A 24,373-nucleotide genomic window follows, 5' to 3' on the forward strand; every position below is an offset into this window, starting at 1 on the left:
AAAAAAAAAAAAAAAAAAAAAAAAAAAAAAAAAAAAAAAAAAAAGAATGGCCATAATCAAAAAATTAAAAAAAAAAATAGATGTTGTCATGGATGTGTACATAGTAGTTGTACTATGGAAAGCAACATAGAGACTCCTTAAAGAATTAAAAGTAGAACTACCATTTGATCCAGCAATTCCACTACTGGGTATCTACCCAGAGGAAAAGAAGTCATTGCATGAAAAAGATACTTACACATGCAAGTTTATAGTAGCATAATTCACAATAACAAAAATGTGGAACCAACCCAAATGCCCATCGATCAATGAGTGAATAAAAGAACTGTGGTGCATGCGTGTGTGTGTGTGTGTGTGTGTGTGTGTGTGTGTAAAATGGAATACTACTCAGCCACAGAAAAGGAATGAATTAATGCCATTCAACACAACTTGGATGAGATTAGAGACTTATTCTAAGTGAAGTAACTCAGGAATGGAAAACCAAACATCGTATGTTCTCACTCATAAGTGAGAACTAAGCTATGAGGATGCAAAGGCATAAGAATAACACAATGGATTTTGAGGACTCAGGGGAAAGAGTGGGAAGGGGGTGAGGACGAAACGACTACAAATTGAGTGCGGTGTATACTGCTTGGGTGATGGGTGCACCAAAATCTCACAAATCACCACTAAAGTACTTACTCATGTAACCAAACACCACCTGTTCCCCAATAACCTATGGAAATTTAAAAAAATGAAAAAAAATAAGGCTACAGTAACCAAAACAGCTTGGTACTGATACAAAGACCGATACATAGACCAATGGAACAGAATAGCAAACTCAGAAATAAAGCTGCACACCTACAACCATCTGATCTTCAACAAAGTGGACAAAAACAAGTGGTGGGGAAAGAGTTCCCTATCCAAAAATCATGCTGGGATAGCTGACTAGCCATATGCAGAACAATAAAACTGGACTCCTACCTTTCACCATATACAAAAATCAACTCAAGATGGATTAAAGATTTAAATGTAAGACCTCAAACTCTAAGAATCCTAGAAAAAAACCTAGGAAACACCATTCTGGACATTGGCCTTGGGAAAGAATTTATGACTAAGTCCTCAAAGCAACTGCAACAAAAACAAAAATTGACAAGTGGGACCTAATTAAACTAAAGAGCTTCTGCACAGTAAAAAAACAAAAAACAAAAAAACCATCAACAAAGTAAACAGGCAACCTACAAAAAAAGAGAAAATATTCACAAACTATGCATCTGACAAATGTCTAATATCCAGAATCTATAAGTAACTTAAACACTTGAACAAGCAAAAAACAACCCCATTAAAAAGTGGGCAAAAGACATGAAAAGACACTTCTCAAAAGAAGACAGAAATTTGTTTTTGTTTTTCCAAAATGGCAGATTAGAGGCATTGCTAGCATACTTCTCCCACTTGGAAAAACAAAATAGTTGTAGAGATTCACACTGAACTTTTTTCAAGAAGCAATGCAGAGACTGAATAGGAAAACCAAAGGAATCTACAGACTCTTTGAAGGAAGCAGAAGGCTGCAGGTTACAGGACTGTGATTCAGGTGAAGGACTGTGAGTTCCCAGAGTGTGAAAGGGAAGACTCACTCTGCATTACTCCTGGAATACACACCCCCACTGGGGACCCTGAAAGTCCAGACCATGGGAGAAGGTCCTAACCCTACTCAGCACAGGAACTGACTTGGGGAGGGATGTGGAATATAAAAGTGGGAGCAGTGGCAGGAAGATTCTTGCATGCACTCCCAGATTCCAGCACGGACAGAGGTAAGCCATTCCTTACTGTTCCTCACAGGAAACCCTGTGGAGGACAACTAAAAAGTTCAGGCAGTGGCTGCAGGTTGAAAGAAGTCTCCAACTGGGGTTCATGATATAACCTTAGGTGGGGATGAACTCCCTTGGCCAGGGCCAGGGTGGAGGAGAGTGAAAAGTGGGCTGCAGCCATGAGTGCAAGAGCTGCCAGTGTAGAACTAGGTGCCTGGCTTTGCAGTGGACAGGGAGGGGCTTGGCCTGAAAGCTATGGTTGCTATCTCTGCAGGGAATGTATATGACTCGGGAGAGTTGCAAGTTCTGAGTGCAGGCTAACTGGAACTTAGCTTGCTGCTGCCAGTGGAACACTGTGGGAGTACATCTGTCTTTCCAAGTGTATGGGATTTGTGTGGGGCTCACAGCCACCTGCTTCTCCCCACTCCACACAAACTCTTCTGTGCGGCAAATGCAGTAACACTGCCTTTTGGAACATCAACCCAGTGGCCTGAGAACCACTCCTGCCCCTTGACACCCACAGGGGCTGCTGCTTGCCCTGCACAGGGAGACTCAGAGTGCAAACCTACCTGAACCAACCCTCATCTGGCTTTGCCCTGTCACCTGCCCTGGTAGTTTAACACAAAGGACAGAAACTCTTGGGAGCTTAATAGCCCCACTCATTGCCTGAGAAACCAGAGTAACCCCTCTGGACAACATAAAGCAAGCAAAAATCCTATTGCTACTATGGCAGCTGGTTCTCTTTTGCAAGCACCGCCACTTGGCTGGAGGCCAACGAACACAGTCCATTATAGCATCTCCTGGTAGAATAACAATGCGCCCAGGAAGAAGATGGCTGTGTAATATCAGCTATCACCACTGCCTGCACCACTCTGGCTAACCAGGAGGTGCTGAGTTTGTCCACAGGACCAGCTCATTACTACTAAAACCAGTGTTCGAGAAAGCCAACACACTAAGGCTATCACCAAGGACTCTCGCAGAGTCTATTACCCTGCCATGCCCATTAGAGCTGGTGCTGCTACCCACTGTTGGGAGACTTGAGGAGAGGTTACATCACTGGATCCCTTGCAGATATTCCCTAGCACCAGCTCAGAGTGTGGTATCTTCACTGGGCAGCTAGACCCAGAGATCCTGTTCCCTTAGGAGTGGGATCCCCCTGATTCTAGGGGAAGAGGGAGTGCACCCCATCAAGAGAACACCCTGTGGGACAAAATAATCCAGATAGTAGGACTTGAGAACCAGATCTTTCTACTGGTGGGAAGCTTTTTTCAGCTGAGCTGGGCTTAGCAGGAAAAGTCTTCAGCTCTAACCCAACAGACAGACAACCCTGGTGTGTGTGAAGGGTTCTGGAGAAGGGGATATATCCCCTCCCACCCATTGTCTACCACTGCGGGCACAGTTGGGGCTTCTCCCATAGGAGCTCAGTGTGAGCCACTAGAGACAGCCTTTCTGGAAGACATCAGGGTGACTGCATCCCCATAGGAGAGGCACCCTCCAGGTTCAGCCTTGTTTGAGAGATGGTCACAATTTCTCTCTATTTGGAACATCAAAATTCCTGCAGATGAAAAGAGGTGCCTGTCTGATCTGAAAAGCTGGAGCACTGAAACTGGAGTGTTTCTGAGAGGGATAACTTTCCTGCTAACCTGGCAGGGGAGCTGAGGTGGCTCCAACCCTCACCCTGGTAAGACCTCAGTGCAACTCACTCCTCCAGCTACCTCTGTCAAGGCTGAGACCTCTGCCTATCATTGGGTATTGCAATTACCCATGTGCTTTAGCCACAGCTGATTCCTACCCAGGGACACCTCCCCTACTGGCCTGAAGCTGGAACCATCAAACTAGCAAATAAAATACTGGAGAAAAGGTCGGGCACAGTGGCTCATGCCTGTAATCCCAACACTTTGGGAGGCTGAGGCGGGTGGATCACTTGAGGTCAGGGGTTCGAGACCAGCCTGGCCAACATGGTGAAACCCTGTCTCTACTAAAAATACAAAAATTAGCTGGGTGTGGTGGTGGGTGCCTGTAATCCCAGCTACTTGGGAGGCTGAGGCACAAGAATTGCTTGAACTCAGGAGGCAGAGATTGCAGTGAGATCATGCCACTGCACTCCAGCCTGGGTGACAGAGTGAGACTTGGCCTCAAAAACAAAAAACAAACAAACAAACAAAAAAATGGACAAAAATAAATAAATAAATAAAGTGCATGCCATGGGGGAATGAGATAAACTTTAAGACACCTCTATCATTATAGCCCCATAGGAGACAGTAATCTTGCCAATATACCAGGGACATTGCTACTACAACCAGCATCTGAGAAAGCCACATGTAAAAACTCTCTCTAACCAAGGAAATATTACAGAGTCTTCACTCCCGAAAGCACCAAGAACCAAATTAGGCATTAATATGGTAAACATTAAAGTCACATCCTTAAGTGGAAAAAAGAAATTGAAAAACAAACAAAAAAAGAAACACAGTCAAATCAAACATAAATTAAAGGATAATTAGAAGAAATAATCTACCCAAATGAGGAGGAACCAGAAAAGTAACTCTGGTAATATGACAAAACAAGGTTCTATAACATCTCCAAAAGATAACACTAGCTCTCCAGCAATGGATCCAAAGCAAGATGAACTCTTTAAAATACCAGATAAAGAATTCAGAAGATCAATTATTAAGTTACTCAAGGAGATTTCAGAGAAAAGTGAAAACTATTATAAAGAAATTTAAAAAGCAGTTCAGGATATGAATGAAATTTTTTCTAGAGAGATATTATCAAGAAAAATCAATAAGAATTTCTGGAAATGAAAGACACACTTAGGGAATTACAAAATGCAGTAGAAAGCTTTAACAATAGACTAGAACAAATAGAAGAATTTCAGAGCTTGAAGGCAAGGTTTTTAAATTAACCTAATCAGAAAAAAATAAAGAAAAAAGAATCAAAAGAAATGAACAAAGTCTCCAAGAAATATGGGATTATGTTAAACAGCCAAACCTAAGAATAATTGGTGTTCCAGAGGGAGAAGAGAAAATAATGAGTCTGGAAAACTTATGTGAGGGAATGATTTGAGGAAAACCTTTCTGGCCTGGCTAGAGATCTAGAAATCCAAATCCAAGAAGCTCAAAGAACTCCTGGGAAATTAATTGCAAAAAGATCTTTACTAAGGCATATAGTCATCAGGCTATCTAAAGTCAACGTGAAGGAAATAATTCTAAGAGCAGTAAGACAAAAACATCAGGTAAGCTATAAAGGAAAACCTATCAGAATAACAGCAGACTTCTCAGCAGAAACCTTACAAGCCAGAAGGTATCGGGGTCTTATCTTCAATCTCCTTAAACAGAAAAACTGTCAGCCAAGAATTTTGTATCCTGTAAAACTAGGTTTTATAATTGAAGGAGAAATAAAATCATTTTCAGATAAACAAATGCTGAGGGAATTTGTCACTAGCAAACCAACACTACAAGAAATGCTACCAGCCTGGCCACATGGCAAAACCATGTCTCTACTAAAAAATACAAAAAAAGAAAAAAGAACTCGGGAGGCTGAGGCATGAGAATCTCTTTAACCCAGGAGACAGAGGTTGCAGTGAGCCAAGATTGCACCATTGCACTCCAGCCTGGGCAACAGAACCAGACTCTGTCAGAAAGAGAAGAGAAGAACAGAGAAGAGAAGAGAAGAGAAGAGAAGAAAAGAAAGGGAAAGAAAGAGAAAGAGAAAGAAAGAAAGAAAGAAAGAAAGAAAGAAAGAAAGAAAGAGAGAGACAACAACAAAGGACTAGATGAATTCACAGCTGAATTCCACCAGATGTTCAAAGAATTGGTACCAATCCTACTGAAATGATTCCAAAAGATTGAGAAAGAGGGAATCCTCCCTAAATCATTCTATGCAGCCAGTATTACCCTGATACCCAAACCAGGAAAGGACACAACAAATAAAAAAACCTACACACCAATTTCACTGATGTTGAACATAGATGCAAAAATCCTCAAGAAAATACTAGCTAACCAAACCCAATAGCACATCAAAAAGAAAATTCAAGAGGATTTTGTCCCAGGGATGCAGGGATGGTTTAACATACACAAGTCAATAAATGTGATACATAAACAGAACTGAAAACAAAAAACATAATGATCATCTCAATAGATTCAGAAAAAGCATTTAATAAAATCCAGCATCCTTCATAATTAAAACTCTCAACAAACTAGGCATAGAAGGAATCTACCTCAAAATAATAAAAGCCATATATGACAAACCCACAGCCAACATCATACTGAATGGAAAAAAGTTGAAAGCATTCCCTTTGAGAACCGGAACAAGACAAGATGGCCACTTTCACCACTCTCATTCAACATAGTTCTAGAAGTCCTAGATAGAGCAATTAGAAAGGAGAAAGAAAATGGCATCCGAATTGGAAAACAGGAAGTAAAACTATTGCTGTTTGAAGATTATATAATTGTATACCTAGAAAATCCTAAAGACTCCTCCAAAGACTCTAAGATTTGATAAATGAATTCAGTAAAGTCTCAGCTTACAAAATCAGTGTACACATATTGGTAGCACTGCTATACACTAACAATGACCAAGCTGAGAATCAAGTAAGGAACTGATACCCTTTTACAACAGCTACCAAAAAAATAAAATACTTAGCAAATGTACTTAACCAAAGAGGTGAAAGATCTCTACAAGGAGAACTATAAAACACAGCTGAAAGAAGTAATAGATTATACAAACAAATGGAAATGCATTCCATGCTCATGGATTGGAAGAATCAATATTGTGAAAATGACCATACTATCCAAAGTAATCTTGCATTACAGATCCAATGGAATTCCCATCAAAATACCAACATCATTTTTCACAGAATTAGAAAAACAAATTCTAAAATTCATATGGAACCAAAAAAGAGCCAGAATAGCCAAGGCAATACTAAGCAAAAAGAACAAATCTGGAGGTATCACATTATCAGACTTCAGATTATACTACAAGGCTATAGTTACCAAAACAGCATGGTACTGGTATGAAACTAGGTACATAGGCCAAGGAAACAAAATAGAGAACCCAGAAATAAAGCCAAATATGTACAGCCACCTTATCTTTGACAAAGTAAACAAAAACAAAAATTGGGGAATGATACTTTTTTAAATAAGTGGTGCTGGGAGAATGGGCAAGCCACATGTGGAAAAATGAAACTGGATCCACATTTCTCACCTTATAGAAAAATCAACTCAAGATGAATCAAAGACTTAAATATAAGACCTGAAACTATAAAAATTCTAGAAGACATTAGAAAAACTCTTCTAGTCATTGGCTTAGGCAGATAATTCATGACTAAGACCCCAAAAGCAAATGCAACAAAACCAAAAATAAATAAATAGAACCTAATCAAACTAAAAAGCTTCTGTACAGCAAAAGAAATAATAAACAGACAACCCACAGAATGGGAGAAAATATTTGCAAACTATGCATCTGACAAAGGACTAGTTATCAAAATCTACAAGGAATTCAAACAGATCAGCAAGAAAAAAACAAATAATCCCATTAAAAACTGGGCAAATGACATGAATAGGTATTTCTCAAAAGAAGATATACAAATGGCCAACAAACATGAAAAAGTGCTCAACATCACTAATTGTCAGGGAAATGCAAATTAAAGCCACAACGAGGTACCACCTTATTCCTGCAAGAATAGTCATTATTAAAAAGTAAAAAAGAAATGTATTTTGGTGTGGATGTGGGGAAATGGGAACACTTATATACTGCTGGTGGGAATGTAAATTAGTACAACTTTTATGGAAAACAGTATGGAGATTTCTTAAAGAGCTGAGAGTAGATTTATCATTCAATCCAGCAATCCCACTACTGGATCTCTATCTAAAGGAAAATGAGTCAGTACATGAAAAAGACACTTGCACATGTATGTTTATAGCAGCACAATTCACAGTTGAAAGATATGGAACCAACCTAAGTGCCCATTGACTAATGAGTGGTTAAAGAAAATGTGGCATATATACATCATAGACTGCTACTCAGTCATTAAAAGGAATGAAATGTCTTTTGCAGCAACTTGGATGGAGCTGGAGGCCATATTCTAAGCGAAGTAACACAGGAGTGGAAAACAAAAAACTGTATGATGTCACTTATAAGTGGGAGTTAAGCCATGACTATGCAAAGACATATTCATTAATGAATTTTAGAGACTCAGAAGGGGGAGGTGGGAGAGTGGCTTGTGATAAAAAAAAAAAAAAAAAACTACACATTAGGTACAATGTACACTACTCAGGTGATAGGTGCACTAAAGTCTCAGGAATCACCACTATATAATTCATCCTGGTAACAAAAAAACCATTTGTACCCCCACAGCTATTGAAAAAAAACTTTTTTTAAAACCCCAAAGTAAAAAAAAGTTGGAACAATTTTCTTTTTCTTTTATATAATTTTTACATGTGTTAGCTTTAGGGTCAAATTTATTTCTTTTTTATTTTATTTATTTGTATACATTTTTTGAGATAGAGTCTTGCTCTGTTGCCCAGGCTGGAGTGCAGTGGCACGATCTTGGCTCACTGTAACCTCTGCCTCCCAGGTTCAAGCGATTCTCCGGCCCCACTTTCCTGAGTAGCTGGGATTACAGGTGTGTGCTACCATGCCCGACTAATTTTTGTAGTTTTAGTAGAGACAGGGTTTTGCCATGTTGGCCAGGCTGGTCTCAAACTCCTGACCTCAGGTGATCTGCCTGCCTCAGCCTCCCAAAGTGCTGGGATTACAGGTGTGAGCCATAGTGCTTGGCCTATGGTCAAATTTAAATTTGAAATATAAACTTTGGATTTCTGAATAAAGATTTGATAAGTTAAAAATGGGCTGAAAACTTGTATTTTGAAATAAATTATAGAAACCCAGAATTCTAGAACTAAATCTACAGTTTTGCAATATTCTAAATAGAATTTCTTCTTTTTCATTTCTTTTTTTAATGTCAGTTTAATTGAGTAAGATGTGCCCTTGTTCAGTATACATTTAATGTGTTTGACAAATGGATAGTTATGTAACTACCACTACATCATCTCTAGTAATTCCCTTCCATTCCTTTGTAGTCAACCCCTCCCCCAGTCCCAGTCCAGCCCATGGTAAATACTAATCTGCTTTTTGTCCCCAGATTTTTACCTTTTCTAATCATGTACATATTTCTTGTCATAAATAGAATTTTATAGTGTGTAAAAAACAAAAGGATATACAAGTGATAAGAAAACATAAAAAATGCTTCATGTCACTAATCATCAGAGAAGTGCAAATCAAAAACCACAATAAAATACCAGCCCACACACATTAGACGGGCGCGGTGGCTCAAGCCTGTAATCCCAGCACTTTGGGAGGCCGAGACGGGCGGACCACGAGGTCAGGAGATCGAGACCATCCTGGCTAACACGGTGAAACCCCGTCTCTACTAAAAATACAAAAAAAAAAAAAAAAAAAAAAAAAAAAAACTAGCCAGGCGAGGTGGCGGGCGCCTGTAGTCCCAGCTACTCCGGAGGCTGAGGCAGGAGAATGGCGTAAACCCGGGAGGCGGAGCTTGCAGTGAGCTGAGATCCGGCTACTGCACTCCAGTAGTCCGGGCAACAGAGCGAGACTCCGCCTCAAAAAAAAAAAAAAAAAAAAAAAAGAATGGTTGTTATTTAAAAAGTCAAAAAACAACAGATGCGGGTGAGGTTGGAGGAAAAAGGGAATGCTTATACACCATTGGTAGGAATGTAAATTAGTTCAGTCATGGTGGAAAACAGCTTTGAGATTCTCAAAGAACTTAAAACAGAACTACCATTTGATCCAGCAATCCCATTACTGGGTATATATCCAAAAGAAAATAAATTTTGCTACCAAAAAGACTCCTTCACTTGTATGTTCATCACAGACAATTCACAATAGCAAAGACATGGAATCAACCTAGGTGCCCACCGACAGTGGACTTGCTAAATAAAATGTGGTACATACACCATGGAATACTATGCAGCCATAAAAAAGAACAAAATCATGTCCTTCATAGAAACATGGATGGCCCTAGAGGCTATTATCCTAAGCCAATTAACACAGGAACAGAAAACCAAATGCCACGTGTTCTCGTAGACACTGGGAGCTATTGGGAGATAACAAGAGAGGGAAGGGTTGAATAACTATTGGGTACTATGCTCACTACCTGGGTAATGAGATCATTCATACCCCAAACCTCAGCATCACACAATAACTTGTACATGTATCCCCTGAATCTAAAATAAAAGTTGACTTTTTTTTTTTTTTTTTTTTAAAGTTCATTCCTTTTGACCAAGCACTCTACTTCTAGAATCAAAGATATTCAAAGTGGTATTATCTGTTACAGCAAGCAATTGGAAACAACTCAAATGCCCAGTAATAGGGGAACAGTAAAATTTTAGAATCCAATGGCAATTTCATTAGGATAATATCAAGTCATTATAAAGGAGTGAAAAGTTTCTTATATGCTTGATAAAGAAGACATAAAAATATATATAGATGTTATACAATATACAATATGATCTCAACTGCAGTTCCAACAAAGTACAAATATTAACAGGGGGTGTCTTTGGATGGTAATATTTCTTTTTGTTGTTATTGTTGGTTTTTGCAGTTCCATTAAAAAAATGAGAAGCTGTTACTTTTGTAATCACAAACATATTTTTCAGTAGTACTCTTCAGGATTTGGGTGCCTGACTTGTCATGCATGGAAGCCATCGGGTTCATCCTCCCCCTGGGTGCAGCTAGTGCCACTTAGGTCCAAGGATGCTGGGAATCTCAGGACATTATTTTCTGGACAAGAGCTCTAGATTTATCCCAGTGTTAGCCAGGAATGAGCCTTGCTTCTCCTGTAATCCAACAGGGAGCTCTGTATCTCACCTGATACGTCCGAAACATATTCTTCAAATACTTGTATTCTTTTCCCATCTCCTCTGGATAAAAGGAAAACAACAGGGTCATCTTTAGTCTTCTGATATGCACATTTTGAAATTCAAACATGAGCTCTTCTGCACACTTTCCCCACCCCAAATTCATCACCAAGGTAGTAAAACCTTTGTGTGCCCCAGAAATCACCCTAGAAGCTTATTAGAAATGCCATTGCCTGGACCTTCATCCAGGATCATTCTCCCAGGTCCCAGCAGTACCTAGCTTCTCTTGGGCAGCCAACTTCTCCGCCTTCAAGGCTGTTTTGTAGTTGTTCTCCAACTCACTGATTTCTGCTTCATGGGCCTCTTTGAGCTCCCTGTGGGACCCCAGAAGAAGGCCACAATCATTAGTAAAAAGAAGTCCAGAGCTGAGCTGTTACCCTGATCTGATCCTACCCTCCACCCTCCCACAGGAAGTGAGGTTTTCACTTTTTTATTTTTAAACAATTTTTAATCTTTTTTTTTTTTTTTTTGAGTCAGGGTCTCACTCAGTTGCCCAGAGTGAGTGTGGTGGCACCGTCACAGCTCACTGCAGCCTCAACCTCCCAGGCTCAAGTGATCTTCCCACCTCAGCCTCCCAAGTCGTTGGGAACACAGGCATGTGCCACCATGCCCACCTAATTTTTTAATTTTTTGTAGAGACGGGGTCTTGCTATGCTGTCCAGGCTGGTTTTGAAGTACTCCTGGACTCAAGCAGTCCTCCTGTGTTGGACTCCCAAAGTGCTGGGATTACAGGCGTGAGCTACCATACTCAGCCTGGGGCCCTCACTTCCTGAAGCATTATCCTGGCATCTATCCAGAAAGGGTGAGGGGACCCTTTTCTACAACCATTTTTTTGAATGGAGCCAGCATGACCACAGATTGCTCTCTAATAGCACAATCTTGTCTATAGCTTGCTTGGGAAACTATGGGCTGCATTAGCACCCAGGATAATTTTAGAACCCAAATTCTCTCTAGCCTCCATCCCAGGAAGAGATGTTGGCAGTGTTTATGATGAGTGTTAAAATGAGTCCATATGAGCTATCGAGCTATTAAGCATGAAAAGACATGGAGGAACCTTAAAAGCATATTACTAAGTGAAGGAAGCCAATTTAAAAAGGCTACATAGGGTATCATTCCAACTATATGACATTCTGAAAAAGGTCACACTATGGAGACAGGAAAGAGATCACTGTTTACCCGAGGTTAGGGGTAGGAGGTGGGATGAATAGGCAGAGTGCAGCAGATTTTAAGGGTAGTGAAACTATTCTGTATGACACTAGAATGGTGGATACATGTCATTACACATTTGTCCAAACTCATTGAATGTACAACACCAAGAGTGAACTCTAATACCAGCTATGGACTTTGGGTGATAATGATGTGTCAATACAGGTTCATTGATCATAACAAACGTTACCACTTTTGGGGAGGGATATTGATAATGGGGGAAGCTATGTGTGTGAGGGGGCAGTAAGTATATGGGAAATCTTTTATACTTTCCCCTCAATGTTACTGTAAACCCAAAACTACTCTAAAAAATAAAGTTTATAAATAAATGAATAAATACATAAAAGTTTACGGTTCAGTTAAGAGTGCTGCCTCTCCACCAGGATTTCTCTTTTTACTTGTAAATTGGTAACTTATAATTGTATATATTTATGGGGTAAAAAGTGATGTTATGATTTATGAATACAATGTGGAATAATTAAGCCAAACTAGTTAACATAACCACCACCTGAGATACTTAAAAGTTTTTTCTTTTTTTTCTTTTTTTTTGAGATGGAGTCTCTGGCTCTGTCCCTCAGGCTGGAGTGCAATGGCGCAATATCGGCTCACTGCAACCTTTGCCTCCTGGGCTCAAGCGATTCTCCCACCTCAGCCTCCCGAGTAGCTGGGATTACAGGCACCCGCCATCATGTCTGACTAATTTTTGTATTTTTGTAGAGATGGGTATTCACCATGTTGGCCAGGCTGGTCTTGAACTGGTGACCTCAGGTGATCCACCCTCCTCGGCCTCCCAAAGTGCTGAGATTACAGGCATGAGCCACAGTGCCCAGCCTAAAAGTTTTTTCAATGAGAATATTTGAAATTTATTCTTAGCAATTTTGAAATGTCCAATACTCTGTTATTAACATATTTAGTACTCTGTGCAATAGATCTAAGAAAACCCCATATTTCCCCTGCCTAATTGAGATTTTGTACGCTTTGACCATCATCTCCCTATACCCCCCATCCCCTAGCCTCTTTAACCACCATTTTACTCTCTTTTTCTATGAGTTTGATTATTTCAGACCCCACATATAAGTGAGAACATGTGGTATTTGTCTTCCTGTGCCTGGTTTATTTTATGTAGCATAATGCTCTCCAGTCCCATCCATGTTGTCACAAATGCCAGAATTTCCTTCTTTTCAAAGGCTGAATAGTATTCCATTATATGTATATGCCACATTTTCTTTATCCATTTATCAACTGATGGACACTTCAGTTGATGCCATAACTTAGATATTGTTAATAGTGCTGAATTAAACATGGGAATACAGACATATCAACAAACTGATTTCAAATATTTTGGGCAAGTACCCAGAAGTGGGATTGCTGGATCATATGGCATTTCTATTTTTAGTTTTCTGAGCAACCTCCATACAATTTTCCATAATGGCCATACTAATTTACAATCCCAATAACACTTTGTTAAGTGTTCCCTTTTTTCCACATCTTCAACACTTGTTATTTTTCATCCTCTTGATAATAGCTATTCTGACAGATGTGAGATAATAACACTATGGTTTTAATTTGCATTTCCCTAATGATTAGCAACATTGAGCATTTTTTCATGTCTGCTGGCCATTTGTATGTCTTCTTTTGAGAAATGTCTATTCAGGTCCCTTGCTCATTTTTTAACTGGATTTTTTGCTTTCTTGATATTAAATTATTTGAGCTCCTTTTATATTTTGGATATTAATACCTTTTCAGACACATGGCTTTCAAATATTTTCTCCCAATCTGTAGGTTATCTCTGCACACTGTAAATTATTTCCTTTGCTGTGCAGAAATTTTTAGTTTGATGTAATCCTATTTGTCTATTTTTGCTTTTGTTGCCTGTGGTTTTGGGGTCAAATCAAAAAAATCATTGCCCAGATAAATGTAATAAAGTTTTTTCCCCTTTTTTTCTAGTAGCTTTACAATTTCTATTCTTATTTTTAAGTCTTTAATCCATTTTGAGTTGATTTTTGTATATCGTGTGAGATAAGGGTCCAATTTCATTCTTCTGCATGTGGATGTCCAGTTTTCCCAACACCATTTATTAAGAGACTATCCTTTTTCTTTCTTTCTTTCTTTTTTTTTTTTGAGAGGGAGTCTTGCTCTGTCGCCCGAGCTGGAGTGCAGTGGCCGGATCTCAGCTCACTGCAAGCTCCGCCTCCCGGGTTTACGCCATTCTCCTGCCTCAGCCTCCGGAGTAGCTGGGACTACAGGCCCCCGCCACCTCGCCCCGCTAGTTTTTTGTATTTTTAGCAGAGACGGGGTTTCACCGTGTTAGCCAGGATGGTCTCGATCTCCTGACCTCGTGATCCGCCCGTCTCGGCCTCCCAAAGTGCTGGGATTACAGGCTTGAGCCACCGCGCCCGGCTGAGACTATCCTTTTTCTACTGTGTATTCTTGTCACCTTTGCTGAAAATTAATTGACCACACATACATGTGTGGGTTGATTTCTGGGCTCTTTGTTTGGATTCATTGGTCAATGTGTTTGTTTATTTTTGCCAGCACTATGCTATTTTAATTACCATAGCTTCATAGTATAGTTTGAAATCAGGTAGTGTAATGTCTCTAGCTTTGTTCTTTTGGCTCCTAATCACACTGCCTGTTGGGCTTTTGTGAGTGTGTGTGTGGTTCCGTAAGAATTTTTAAATTGTTGTTTCTATTTCTATGAAACATGCCTCCGGAATTTTGATAGAGATTGCATTGAATCTGTAGATCACTTTGGGTAGTGTGGGAATTTTAACAATATTAATTCTTCCGAATCATAAACTTGGGTTATCTTTCCATTTATTTGTGTTTTCTTTAATTTATTTCATCAGTGTTTCCTAGTCTTCAGTGTACAGGTCTTTTATCAACTTGGTTAAATTTATTCCTTTTTTTTTTGTAGCTATTGTAAATAAGATTGTTCTCTAGATTTCCTTTTTGGACAGTTTGTTGTTAGTATGTAGAAATACTACTGTTTTTTGTATGTTGATTTTGTACCCTGAAGCTTTACTGTATTTGGCTATTAGTTCTAAGAGTTTATTGGTGAAGACTGTAGGGTTTTCTATATATAAGATCATGTCAGCAAACAGTGGCAATTTCACTTCCTTCTCTCTTGTTTGGATGCCTTTTATTTCTTTTTTTTGCATAATTGCTCTTGCAAGGACTTCTAGTACTATGCTGAATACAAGTCGTGGGAGTGGGCATCCTTGTCGTCTTCTCATATATGGCCTTTATTGAGTTGAGGTATATTCTTTCTATACTAAATTGGTGAGAGTTTTTATCATAAAAGGATGCTGAATTTTGCCAAATGCTTTTTCTGCATCTAATGAGATGATCATATGGTTTTGTCCTTCATTCTATTAATGTGAGGTATCACATTTATTGATTTGTATATGTTCAACCATTCTTGCATCCCAGGGGATAAATCTCACTGGATCATGGTGGATGATCCTTTTAATATGTTGTTGAATTCTGTTTGCTAATATTTAATTAAGGATTTTTGCATCTATGTTCATTAAGGATTTTGGCCTGTAATTTTATTTTCTCATAATTTTCTTGTCTGATTTGGTATCAGAATAATGCTGGCCTTATAAAAATAGTGTGAAAGGGTCAGGCATGGTGGCTCATGCCTGTAATCCCAGCGCTTTGGGAGGCCAAGGCAGGCAGATCACCTGAGGTTGGGAGTTCAAGACCAGCCTGACCAACATGGAGAAACACCGTCTCTACTAAAAATACAAAATTAGCCAGGTGTGGTGGTGCATGCCTGTAATTCCAGCTACTCAGGAGGCTGAGGCAGGAGAATCGCTTGAACCCAGGAGGTGGTGGTTGTGGTGAGCTGAGATAGTGCCATTGCACTCCAGCCTGGGCAACAAGAGCAAAACTCTGTCTTTAAAAACAAACAAACAAACAAAAAAACTAAAAAAAAAAAAAAAAAAAAAGTCATGTGAAAGTCCTTCCACTTCTTCAATTTTTTGGAAGAATTTGAGAAGAATTGATGTTAGTTCTTTTTTAAATGTCAGGTAGAATTAAGCAGTAAAGGCACCAGGTCTGGGTTTTTGGATAGTAGGCTTTTTATTACTTATTCAATACCATCATTATTGGTCTGTTCAGATTTTCTATTGTTTTTATGATTAAGTCTTGGTAGGTTGTATGTGTCTAGAAATTTATCAGTTTCTTCTAGGTTATCCAGTTCATTGCCATATAAATGTTCACAGTAGTCTCTTATGATCCTTTGTATTTGTCATATCAGTTGTAATGTCTTCTCTTTCATATCTGATTTTATTTATTTGAGTCTTCTCTATTTTTTTCTTAGTTTAGCTAAAGGTTTGTTGTTTTGACCTTTTCAAAAAACAACTTTTAGTTTCATTGATTTTTATATTGTTTTTCTAGTCTCTATTTCATTTATTTCTGCTTTGATCTTTATTATTTCCTTTCTTCAGTGTACTTTGGGCTTATTTTGTTCTTCTTTCCTAGTTTTGTGAGGTGTAATATTAGTTTCTTTGAGATCTCTCTTCATTTTATCTACGTCTTTTAATTTGACTAAAAGCCATTTATTGAAAAGGCTATCTTTTTCCCAGTGTGTGTTCTTGGCACCTTTGTCAAAAATCAGTTGACTATGGGTGTATAAATTTATTTGTAGGCCTCTGTTCTGTTCCATTGGTCTATGTGTCTGTTTTTTTATGCCAGTATTGTGCTGTTTGGGTTACCATAGCTTTGTAGTATAATTTAAAGTCAGGGGCCTTTAGCTTTGTTATTTTTGCTCAGGATTGTTTTGGCTATTTGGGGACTTTGTGGTTCCATATGAATTTTAAGATTATTTCTTCTCTTTTTGTGAAGAACATTTTTGGTATTTTGAAAGTGATTGCATTAACTCTGTGTAATGCTTTGGGTAGTATGATCATTTAAACAATATTAATTCTACCAATCCATGAATATGAAATATCTTTCCATTTATTTTCTTCTTCTTCAATTTCTTTAATCGATGTTTCGTAATTTTCAGTGTAGAAATCTTTCACTTCCTTGGTTAAATTTATTCCTGGATATCTTATTTTTTAAGCTGGTATACATAGAATTGTTTTCTTAATTTCTTTTTTAGATCATTAACTATTAGTGTTTAGAAATGCTACTAATTTTTTTCTTTTTCCATTTTTATTTTAGGTTTAGGGGTACATGTACATGTATATATTTGTTGCCTAGGTAAATCGTATGTCACTGGGGTTTGGTGTACAAATGATTTCATTGCCCAGGTAGTGAGCATAGTACCTGATAGGTTGTTTTCGAACCCTCACTCTCCTCCTAACCTCCACCTTCAAGTAGGCCCCACCATCTATTGCTCCCTTCTTTGTATCCATGTGTACACAATGCTTAGCTCCCACTTATAAGTGAAAATATGCAGCATTTGGTTTTCTGTTGCTGTGTTAATTTGCTTAGGATAATGGCCTTCAGCTGCATCCATGTTGCTGCAAAGGACATGATTTTGTTCTTTTTTATGGCTGTGTAGTATTCCATGGTGTTACATGGAACCACATTTTCTTTATCCAATCCACCACTGATGGGCATCTAGGTTGATTCCATATCTTTATTACTGTGAATAGTGATGTGATGAACATACACATGCATGTGTCTTTTTGGTAGAATGATTTATATTCCTTTGCGTATAATACACCCAATAATGGGATCACTGGGTCAAACGGTAGTTCTGTCTCAAGTTCTTTGAGAAATCTCCAAACCACTTTCCACAGTGGCTGAACTAATTAACATCCCCACCAATAGCGTATAGCATTTCCTATTCTCCACAATCTTTGAAGAAATATCCAGTAGTTGAATTGCTGGCTCATATTTTTAATTTTTTGAGAAATCTCTATACTGTTTTCCCTATAGCTGTACTAATTTACATTTCCACCAACAGTATATAAGAGTTCGCTTTTCTCCACATCTTTGTCAACGTGTGTTATTTTTTGTCTTTTTATAGTAGCCATTCTAACTGGTGTAAGATGATATCTTGTGTTTTTGCTGTACATTTCCCTGATGATTAGTGATGTTGAACACATACTTGTTGGCTATTTGTACGTCTTCCTTTAAAAAATGTCTACTGATGTCCTTTGCCCATTTTTAATGAATTTGTGTTTGTTTTACTGTTGGATTGTTTGAGTCATCTGTCAAATGAGTAGTTTGCAAATATTTTCTCCCATTTAAGGGAATGCCTCTTCACTCTGTTGGTGGTTTCTTTTGCTGTGTAGAAGCTTTTTAATTTAATATAGTGTCATTTGTCTTTTTTTGTTTTTGTTGCCTGTGCTTTCAAAGTCTTAGTCATAAAATCTTTGCCTAGACCAATGTAATGAAGGCTTTTCCTTATGTTTTATTCTAGTAGTTTTATAGCTTTGGATCTTACATTTAAGTTTTTAATCCATCTTGAGTTCATTTTTGTATATGATGAGAGATAGGGGTCTAGTTTCACTCTTCTGCATATGGTTATTCAGTTTTCCCAGTATCATTTATTGAAGAGGGTGCCCTGTTCCCAGTATATGCTCTTGACAGCATTGTCAAAGATCAGTTGGCTGTAATTATATGAATTTATTTCTGGATTCTCTATTCTGTTCCATGCTTTATGTTTATGTGTCTATTTTTATACTAATACCATGCTATTTTGGTTATGATTGCCTTGATCTATATCAAAGAGTGCAGTTGGAGTGCAGTGGCACGATCATAGCTCACTGCAGCCTTGACCATCTGAGCTCAAGTGATCCTCCCACCTCAGCCTCCCAAGTAGCTAGGACTCCAGGCACATTCCATAGTAACTGGCTAATTTTTAATCTTTTGTGTAGATGCTGTCTTGCTATGTTGTGCAGGTTAGTCTGAAACTCTTGGACACAAGCCATCCTCTCGCCTTGGCCTCCCAAAGTGCTGGGATTACAGACGTGAGTCACCATGCCTGGTCTTGTAATATATTTTGAAGTCAGGTAATGAGATAACTCCAGATTTTTTTCCCCCCACGGGATTGCTTTGGCTATTCTGTCTCATTTTTTGTTCTATATGAACTTTAGAATTGTTTTTTCTGTTTCTGTGAAAAGTGACATTGGTGATTTAGGGATTGCATCAAGTCGGTACTGCATTGGGCAGCATGGCTATTTTGGTGATATTAATTCTTCCAGTCCATGAGCATGGATGAAATATCTTTCCATTTGTTTGTGTCCTCTTCAGTTTCTTACATCTGTCTTTTGTAGTCTTCCTTCTAAAGGTCTTTCACTTTTTTGGTTAAATTTATTCCTAGATATTTTATTTTATGCTTTGTAGCCACTGTAAATGTTATTGCCGGATTGATTTCTCTTTTGGCTATTTCATTGTTGGTGCACAGAAATGCAACTGATATTTGTATGTTGATTTTATATTCTGCAACTTTACTGAATTTGTTTATTAGTTCTAAGAGTTTTTTTTTTTTGATGGAGTTTTGTGTGATTTTCATATATAAGATCATGCTTTTCTGCAAAAGAGATCATTTGGCTTCCTCTTTTCCAATTTGGATGCCTTTTATTTCTTTCTATTGCAGGACTGCTCTGGCTAGGACTTCCAGTACTATATTGAATAAGAGTGGTAAAAGTGGGCATCCTTATCTTGTTCCAATTCTTAGAGGAAAAGTTTTCAGCTTTTCCCTATTCAGTATGATGATAGCTGCATATTTGTCATATATAGCCTTTGTTATGTTGAGGTATGTTTCTTCTATGTCTAGCTTGTTGAAAGGTTTTTTTTTTTTTTAATCATGAAGCAATGTTGACTATTATGAAATGCTTTTTCTGCATCTATTGGGATGATCATATGATTTTTGTCCTTCATTCTGTTGATGTTGATATATGTTTATTGATTTTCCTATGCTGAACTATCCTTGCATTTCTGATATAAGTACCACTTGGTCATGGTATATTATATTTTTGATATATTGTTGGATTTGGTTTGATAGTATTTCATTGAAGATTTTTGCATCTGTGTTCATCAGAGATATTGATCCATAGTTTTCTTTTTGCTGTTGTTGTATTGTCATCTGACTTTGGTATTAAGGTAATGCTGGCCTCACAGAATAAGTAAGGGAGAATTCCCTCCTCTTCATTTTTTTTTGAATAGTTTGAGGAGGATTGCTATTAGTTCTCCTTTGTGTGTTTGGTAGAATTTGTTAGTGAATCCATCTAGTCCTGGGCTTTTCTTTGTTGGGAGACTTTTTATTACTGATTCAACCTTGCTACTCATTACTGGTCTTGAATAATTTTCAATTTCTTCCTGATTCATCTTGGTAGATTTTATGTTTTAGGAATTTATCTCTTTTTGCTAGGTTTTTTAGTTTGTTAGTGTTATAGTTGTTCATAATAGTCTCTGATGATTTCTTGTATTTCTGTGGCATCAGCTGTAATGTCTCTTTTTTCATTTCCGATTTTATTTGGGTCTTCTCTTGTCTTTTTTTGGTTAGTCTAGCTAGTGGTTTATCAATTTCATTTATCTTTTTAAAGAACTTATTTTTTTTGCTGACCCTTTGTATTGTTTTTGTAGTTTCTATTTCATTTAGTTCTGGTCTGATCTTATCACTTCTTTTCTTCTACTAATTTTGGGCTTGGTTTTCAATTCCTTCAGGTGCATCATTAGACTATTTATTTGAAATCTTTCTACTTTTTTGATGTAGGTGTTTATTGCTATAAACTTCTGTCTTAGCACTGCTTTTGCTGTATCCCGCAGGCTTTGGTATGTTGTATTTCAATTTTTTTGTTTCAAGAAATTTTTTTTTATTTCAATCTTAATTTCTTCATTGTTCTATTGGTCATTCCGGAGAATGCTGTTTAATTTCCATGCGTTTGTACAGCTTTCAAAGTTTTTCTTGTTATTGATTTCTAGTTTTATTCTAGTTTTATAAGTGTGCCTATCTTTGGGCCCCAGGGTGGCATATGCTGGCATTAAGTATTAGTGGGTTCAGGCAGGCCAATTCTTGGGCCTTTAGTGGCTTTTTCAGGTGTCAGGAATGGCAGCTATGGGCTGAGCAGGTAGGTAGGTTCACAGACCCATTGGCAATGGGTGTGCTGTGGCTGATGGCAGTAGCAATAGTGAGACAACCCTCTGGGACCCAAGTGGTACTCACTGGTGTTGGCGGTGGCTATGAGAAGTTGGGTGGTCCTGTCCTCAGGCCCATGCACCTGTGGTGCATGCAGGTAGGTGCCAGCAATGGTGGTAGTGGAAGGTTGAGTGGGCTTACTCTCAGACCCTGGGAGGAGTGCTCATGTGCCTTACAGGTGACATGAGTCTCTTGTAGGCAGCATATAGTTGGTTCTTGTTTTTAAAAACTCCCATTCTATTTTTTTTAATCAGAGAATTTAATCCATTTACATTCAAGGTAATTATTAATAGGTAAGGACTTACTACTGCTATTTTGTCAATTTTTGTTTTGTTGTTTTGTAGATTCTTTCTTCCTCTCTTGCCCTCTTCTTTTGCGGTTTGATATTTTTTGTAGTGTATGCTTTGAATCCTTTCTATTTTTCTGTTGCGCTACTGCTAAAGATTTTTTTCTTTGTGGTTACCATGACACTTAGTTAGAATATCTTGCTCTTGTAATAAGCTATTTCAAGCTGGTAACAAGTTTAATTGCATACAATAACTCAACAGTTTTACTCCCTCCCTAACATGTTGTTTTTGATATCAGAATTGATATCATTTTATAATGTGTATCCTTGAAAATTTATTTTAGCTATAGTTATTAATAGTTTTGTATTTTTACCCTCATGTTGGGATAAAATTGTCTTACATCCCATCATCACAGTCCTAAAATATTCTGAGTATGACTCTATTTTGCTTATACCATTGAGTGTTGTGCTTTCGTATGTTTCATGTTATTAGCAGCTCTCTGTTTCAGTTTTTAAAACTTCCTTTTGCAATTTCTGTAAGGCAGGCATAGTGGTAATGAACTCCCTTAATTTTTATATGGGAAAGTTTCTACTTCTTCCTCAACTGGGAAAGACAGCTTTGCTAAGGTATTCTTGGTAGGCAGTTTTTTCCTTCAGCACTTTTAATACATCATCACACTGACTCCTGGCCTGCAGTGTTTCTGTTCAGAAATTACAATTGTATTGGCACTCCTTTGTGTGTGATGTGTTTCTTACCTTCTGATGCTCTCAGAATTTTTGCTTTGTCTTTGATTTTTGATAGGTTGATTATTATGTGTCTTGGTGTACTCATCTTTAATTTGATTGAATTTGATTAGGAACGGGTGCACAGGAACTCTCTGTACTTTCTCCTCATTTTTCCTGTAAACCTAAAACTACTCTAACAGATAAAGTCTACAGATACATAAATGTATAAATGGCTATGACTCAACTAAGAGTGCTATCTCTCCACCAGGATTTCTAAGGCTGCTCTGGTGTGCAGCAAGTAGCCTGAAAGGGGACGTTAAGATTATCTTCACCCATACACATAATAAAACTCTTTTAAAAAATAAATCGTATCATGTATATTTAAGGTATACAACATGATGTTGTAAGATTCATCTATATATAAGTCATATATATATGCATCTCTACTATAGTAACCATCTTACTGTATCTATATACTACACATAATTTTTACTATATATATATACACACACACTACACAAGCATATATATATGTACAGTTTATATATATGTGTGTGTGTATATATATACACACACACACAAATAGTTACAATAATGGAGATTACTATGTACATATAGTTAAAAGGTTACTATAATGGAACAAATTAACATATCCATCAGCTCACATAGTTAACCATTTTCCCCCTGTGGTGAGAACAGCTATAAACTCATTTAGCAACATTCTTAATATCGTACATTATTATTAACTATAGCTCTCATCTTTTTACATTATATTTTTGGACTTGTTCACCCTACATATTTGCAACATTGTATCATTTGATCAATATCTCTCCATTTTCTTCCTCCTGCCCGACTATGGTAACCATGTTCTATTCTCTATCTCTCTATATTTGGACTCCTTTTAATTTTCTCTTGATTTGACTTTGCTTCTGACTCTCTCATACTATCTTCCTATTTTGCTGAGTCCCTGACCTAGCAGCCAGGGAGAGTAGAGGTGTGAGACAAAGAAAAAGAGGAGGAGGAGGAGAAGAACGAGGAGATGGTGGAGGAGAGACTTGGCTGAGAACAACAGTTATTTATCACAGAAATCTCATAGAGAACAAAAATGACTCTTCTCGGTAACCAACAAAAAGGGAGATTATAATTGAAATGAAAGGATTAGATGATAAAATGCAAAAGCAGTAATAACTTTCTTTGTGGTTTATTTTAGTGGCTTTGAATCAAGCCATCCTGCTCTTCAAAGACATGTGTCTTGTTCATCTCCCCCACCCCTCATCCCCCAACTCCATTTGGAACTATCTGAAGTCCCAGTGAACTAAAATCCTGCAAAGGATGCAGGAGCCTTAGAGCCATCAGCACACAAGGGTCCATGCCAGAAAGTGTACCTGTTCTTGTTTTCAAAGATCTGTTTCATCTCAGCACAGCGGAGCTCCATTTCATTGGAGAGCTGGAAACAAAATCAGCATCAACAACACAAGACTGAGGACCCCGTCCCATTCTGATCTGCGCCTTCTGAAAAACCTTCCAATTCGTGGGGCACAGCCCCCTCCCCACCCCTCTTCCACTGTGCTCTGCAGTGCCAGACAGCACATTATTAATAAGGGAACAGAACAATTTGTGCCTTGCTCTATGTTGTTTTCTACTTATTCAGTTCATAACGTTGGTGCATCTCTTTCACTGACTGGTTTTTTTGGGTAGGTCTGGTCTCCTGTGCTAGACCATCATCTCTGTTACATCACGGCCTTCAGATTTTTGGATATGTAATTCAATTGAGCAATCATTTATTAAACATGGCAGGCGGAAGACGGTGGTCTCAGGATAGGACAACAGCCTGAGTCATAAGCTGGGTCACTGTAGGATTCAGACACATCTAGGACGTATCAGAGGGTGAGAAGCTGCCTTCAGGGAAGTAAAACCTCACAGATGGGGGCATTCAACAACCCTGGGGGGGATATTTCTGAATACAGCACTGGCTGTCACGCCAGGCCAACAGGCACACCTATTTGAGGTGAGGAAGAAGTCACCAGATGAAACAGATGGTAAAAGCTAAAAAGGTGTCATTGAAATCCTCAGGAATCACAAAGAGTGTCAAATGACATCTGCAGATTCTGATGTGTGGGCAGCTTTAACAGTCACAGAGAGTAAGCCCTGGACACTGAGCGTGCTGGTGTCGTTAGTGGGAGCCTCACAACCTCGGAAACTTCATTGCACCGCAAAGGCCAGACCGAAAACAACAAGCGCACCCTAGCGTGAGGAGGCCAGTGCCACTGCCCACACAGAGGTACCTGGAGAGCTCCTGGAAAGAAATGAGTCAAGCCTTGTGGAAGAACTT

At 38.3% G+C, this 24,373-nt stretch overlaps 1 protein-coding gene across 1 annotated transcript in view; it reads right to left on the reverse strand.

Moving 5' to 3' along the window:
• Positions 1 to 24,373, reverse strand: part of FLACC1 (flagellum associated containing coiled-coil domains 1) — a 59,175-nt gene that overhangs the window by 19,654 nt on the left and 15,148 nt on the right. The window contains exons 10-12 of the mRNA XM_026454565.2: positions 23,427 to 23,488; positions 10,937 to 11,034; positions 10,671 to 10,723 (exon numbers count right to left, since the gene is read on the reverse strand). Coding sequence (XP_026310350.1) covers positions 10,671 to 10,723; positions 10,937 to 11,034; positions 23,427 to 23,488 — 213 coding nt within the window. The remainder of the gene's footprint in view (positions 1 to 10,670; positions 10,724 to 10,936; positions 11,035 to 23,426; positions 23,489 to 24,373) is intronic.

The sequence above is a fragment of the Piliocolobus tephrosceles genome, chromosome 11, assembly GCF_002776525.5.
Source record: "Piliocolobus tephrosceles isolate RC106 chromosome 11, ASM277652v3, whole genome shotgun sequence".
NCBI classification, from domain to species: Eukaryota; Metazoa; Chordata; class Mammalia; order Primates; family Cercopithecidae; genus Piliocolobus; species Piliocolobus tephrosceles.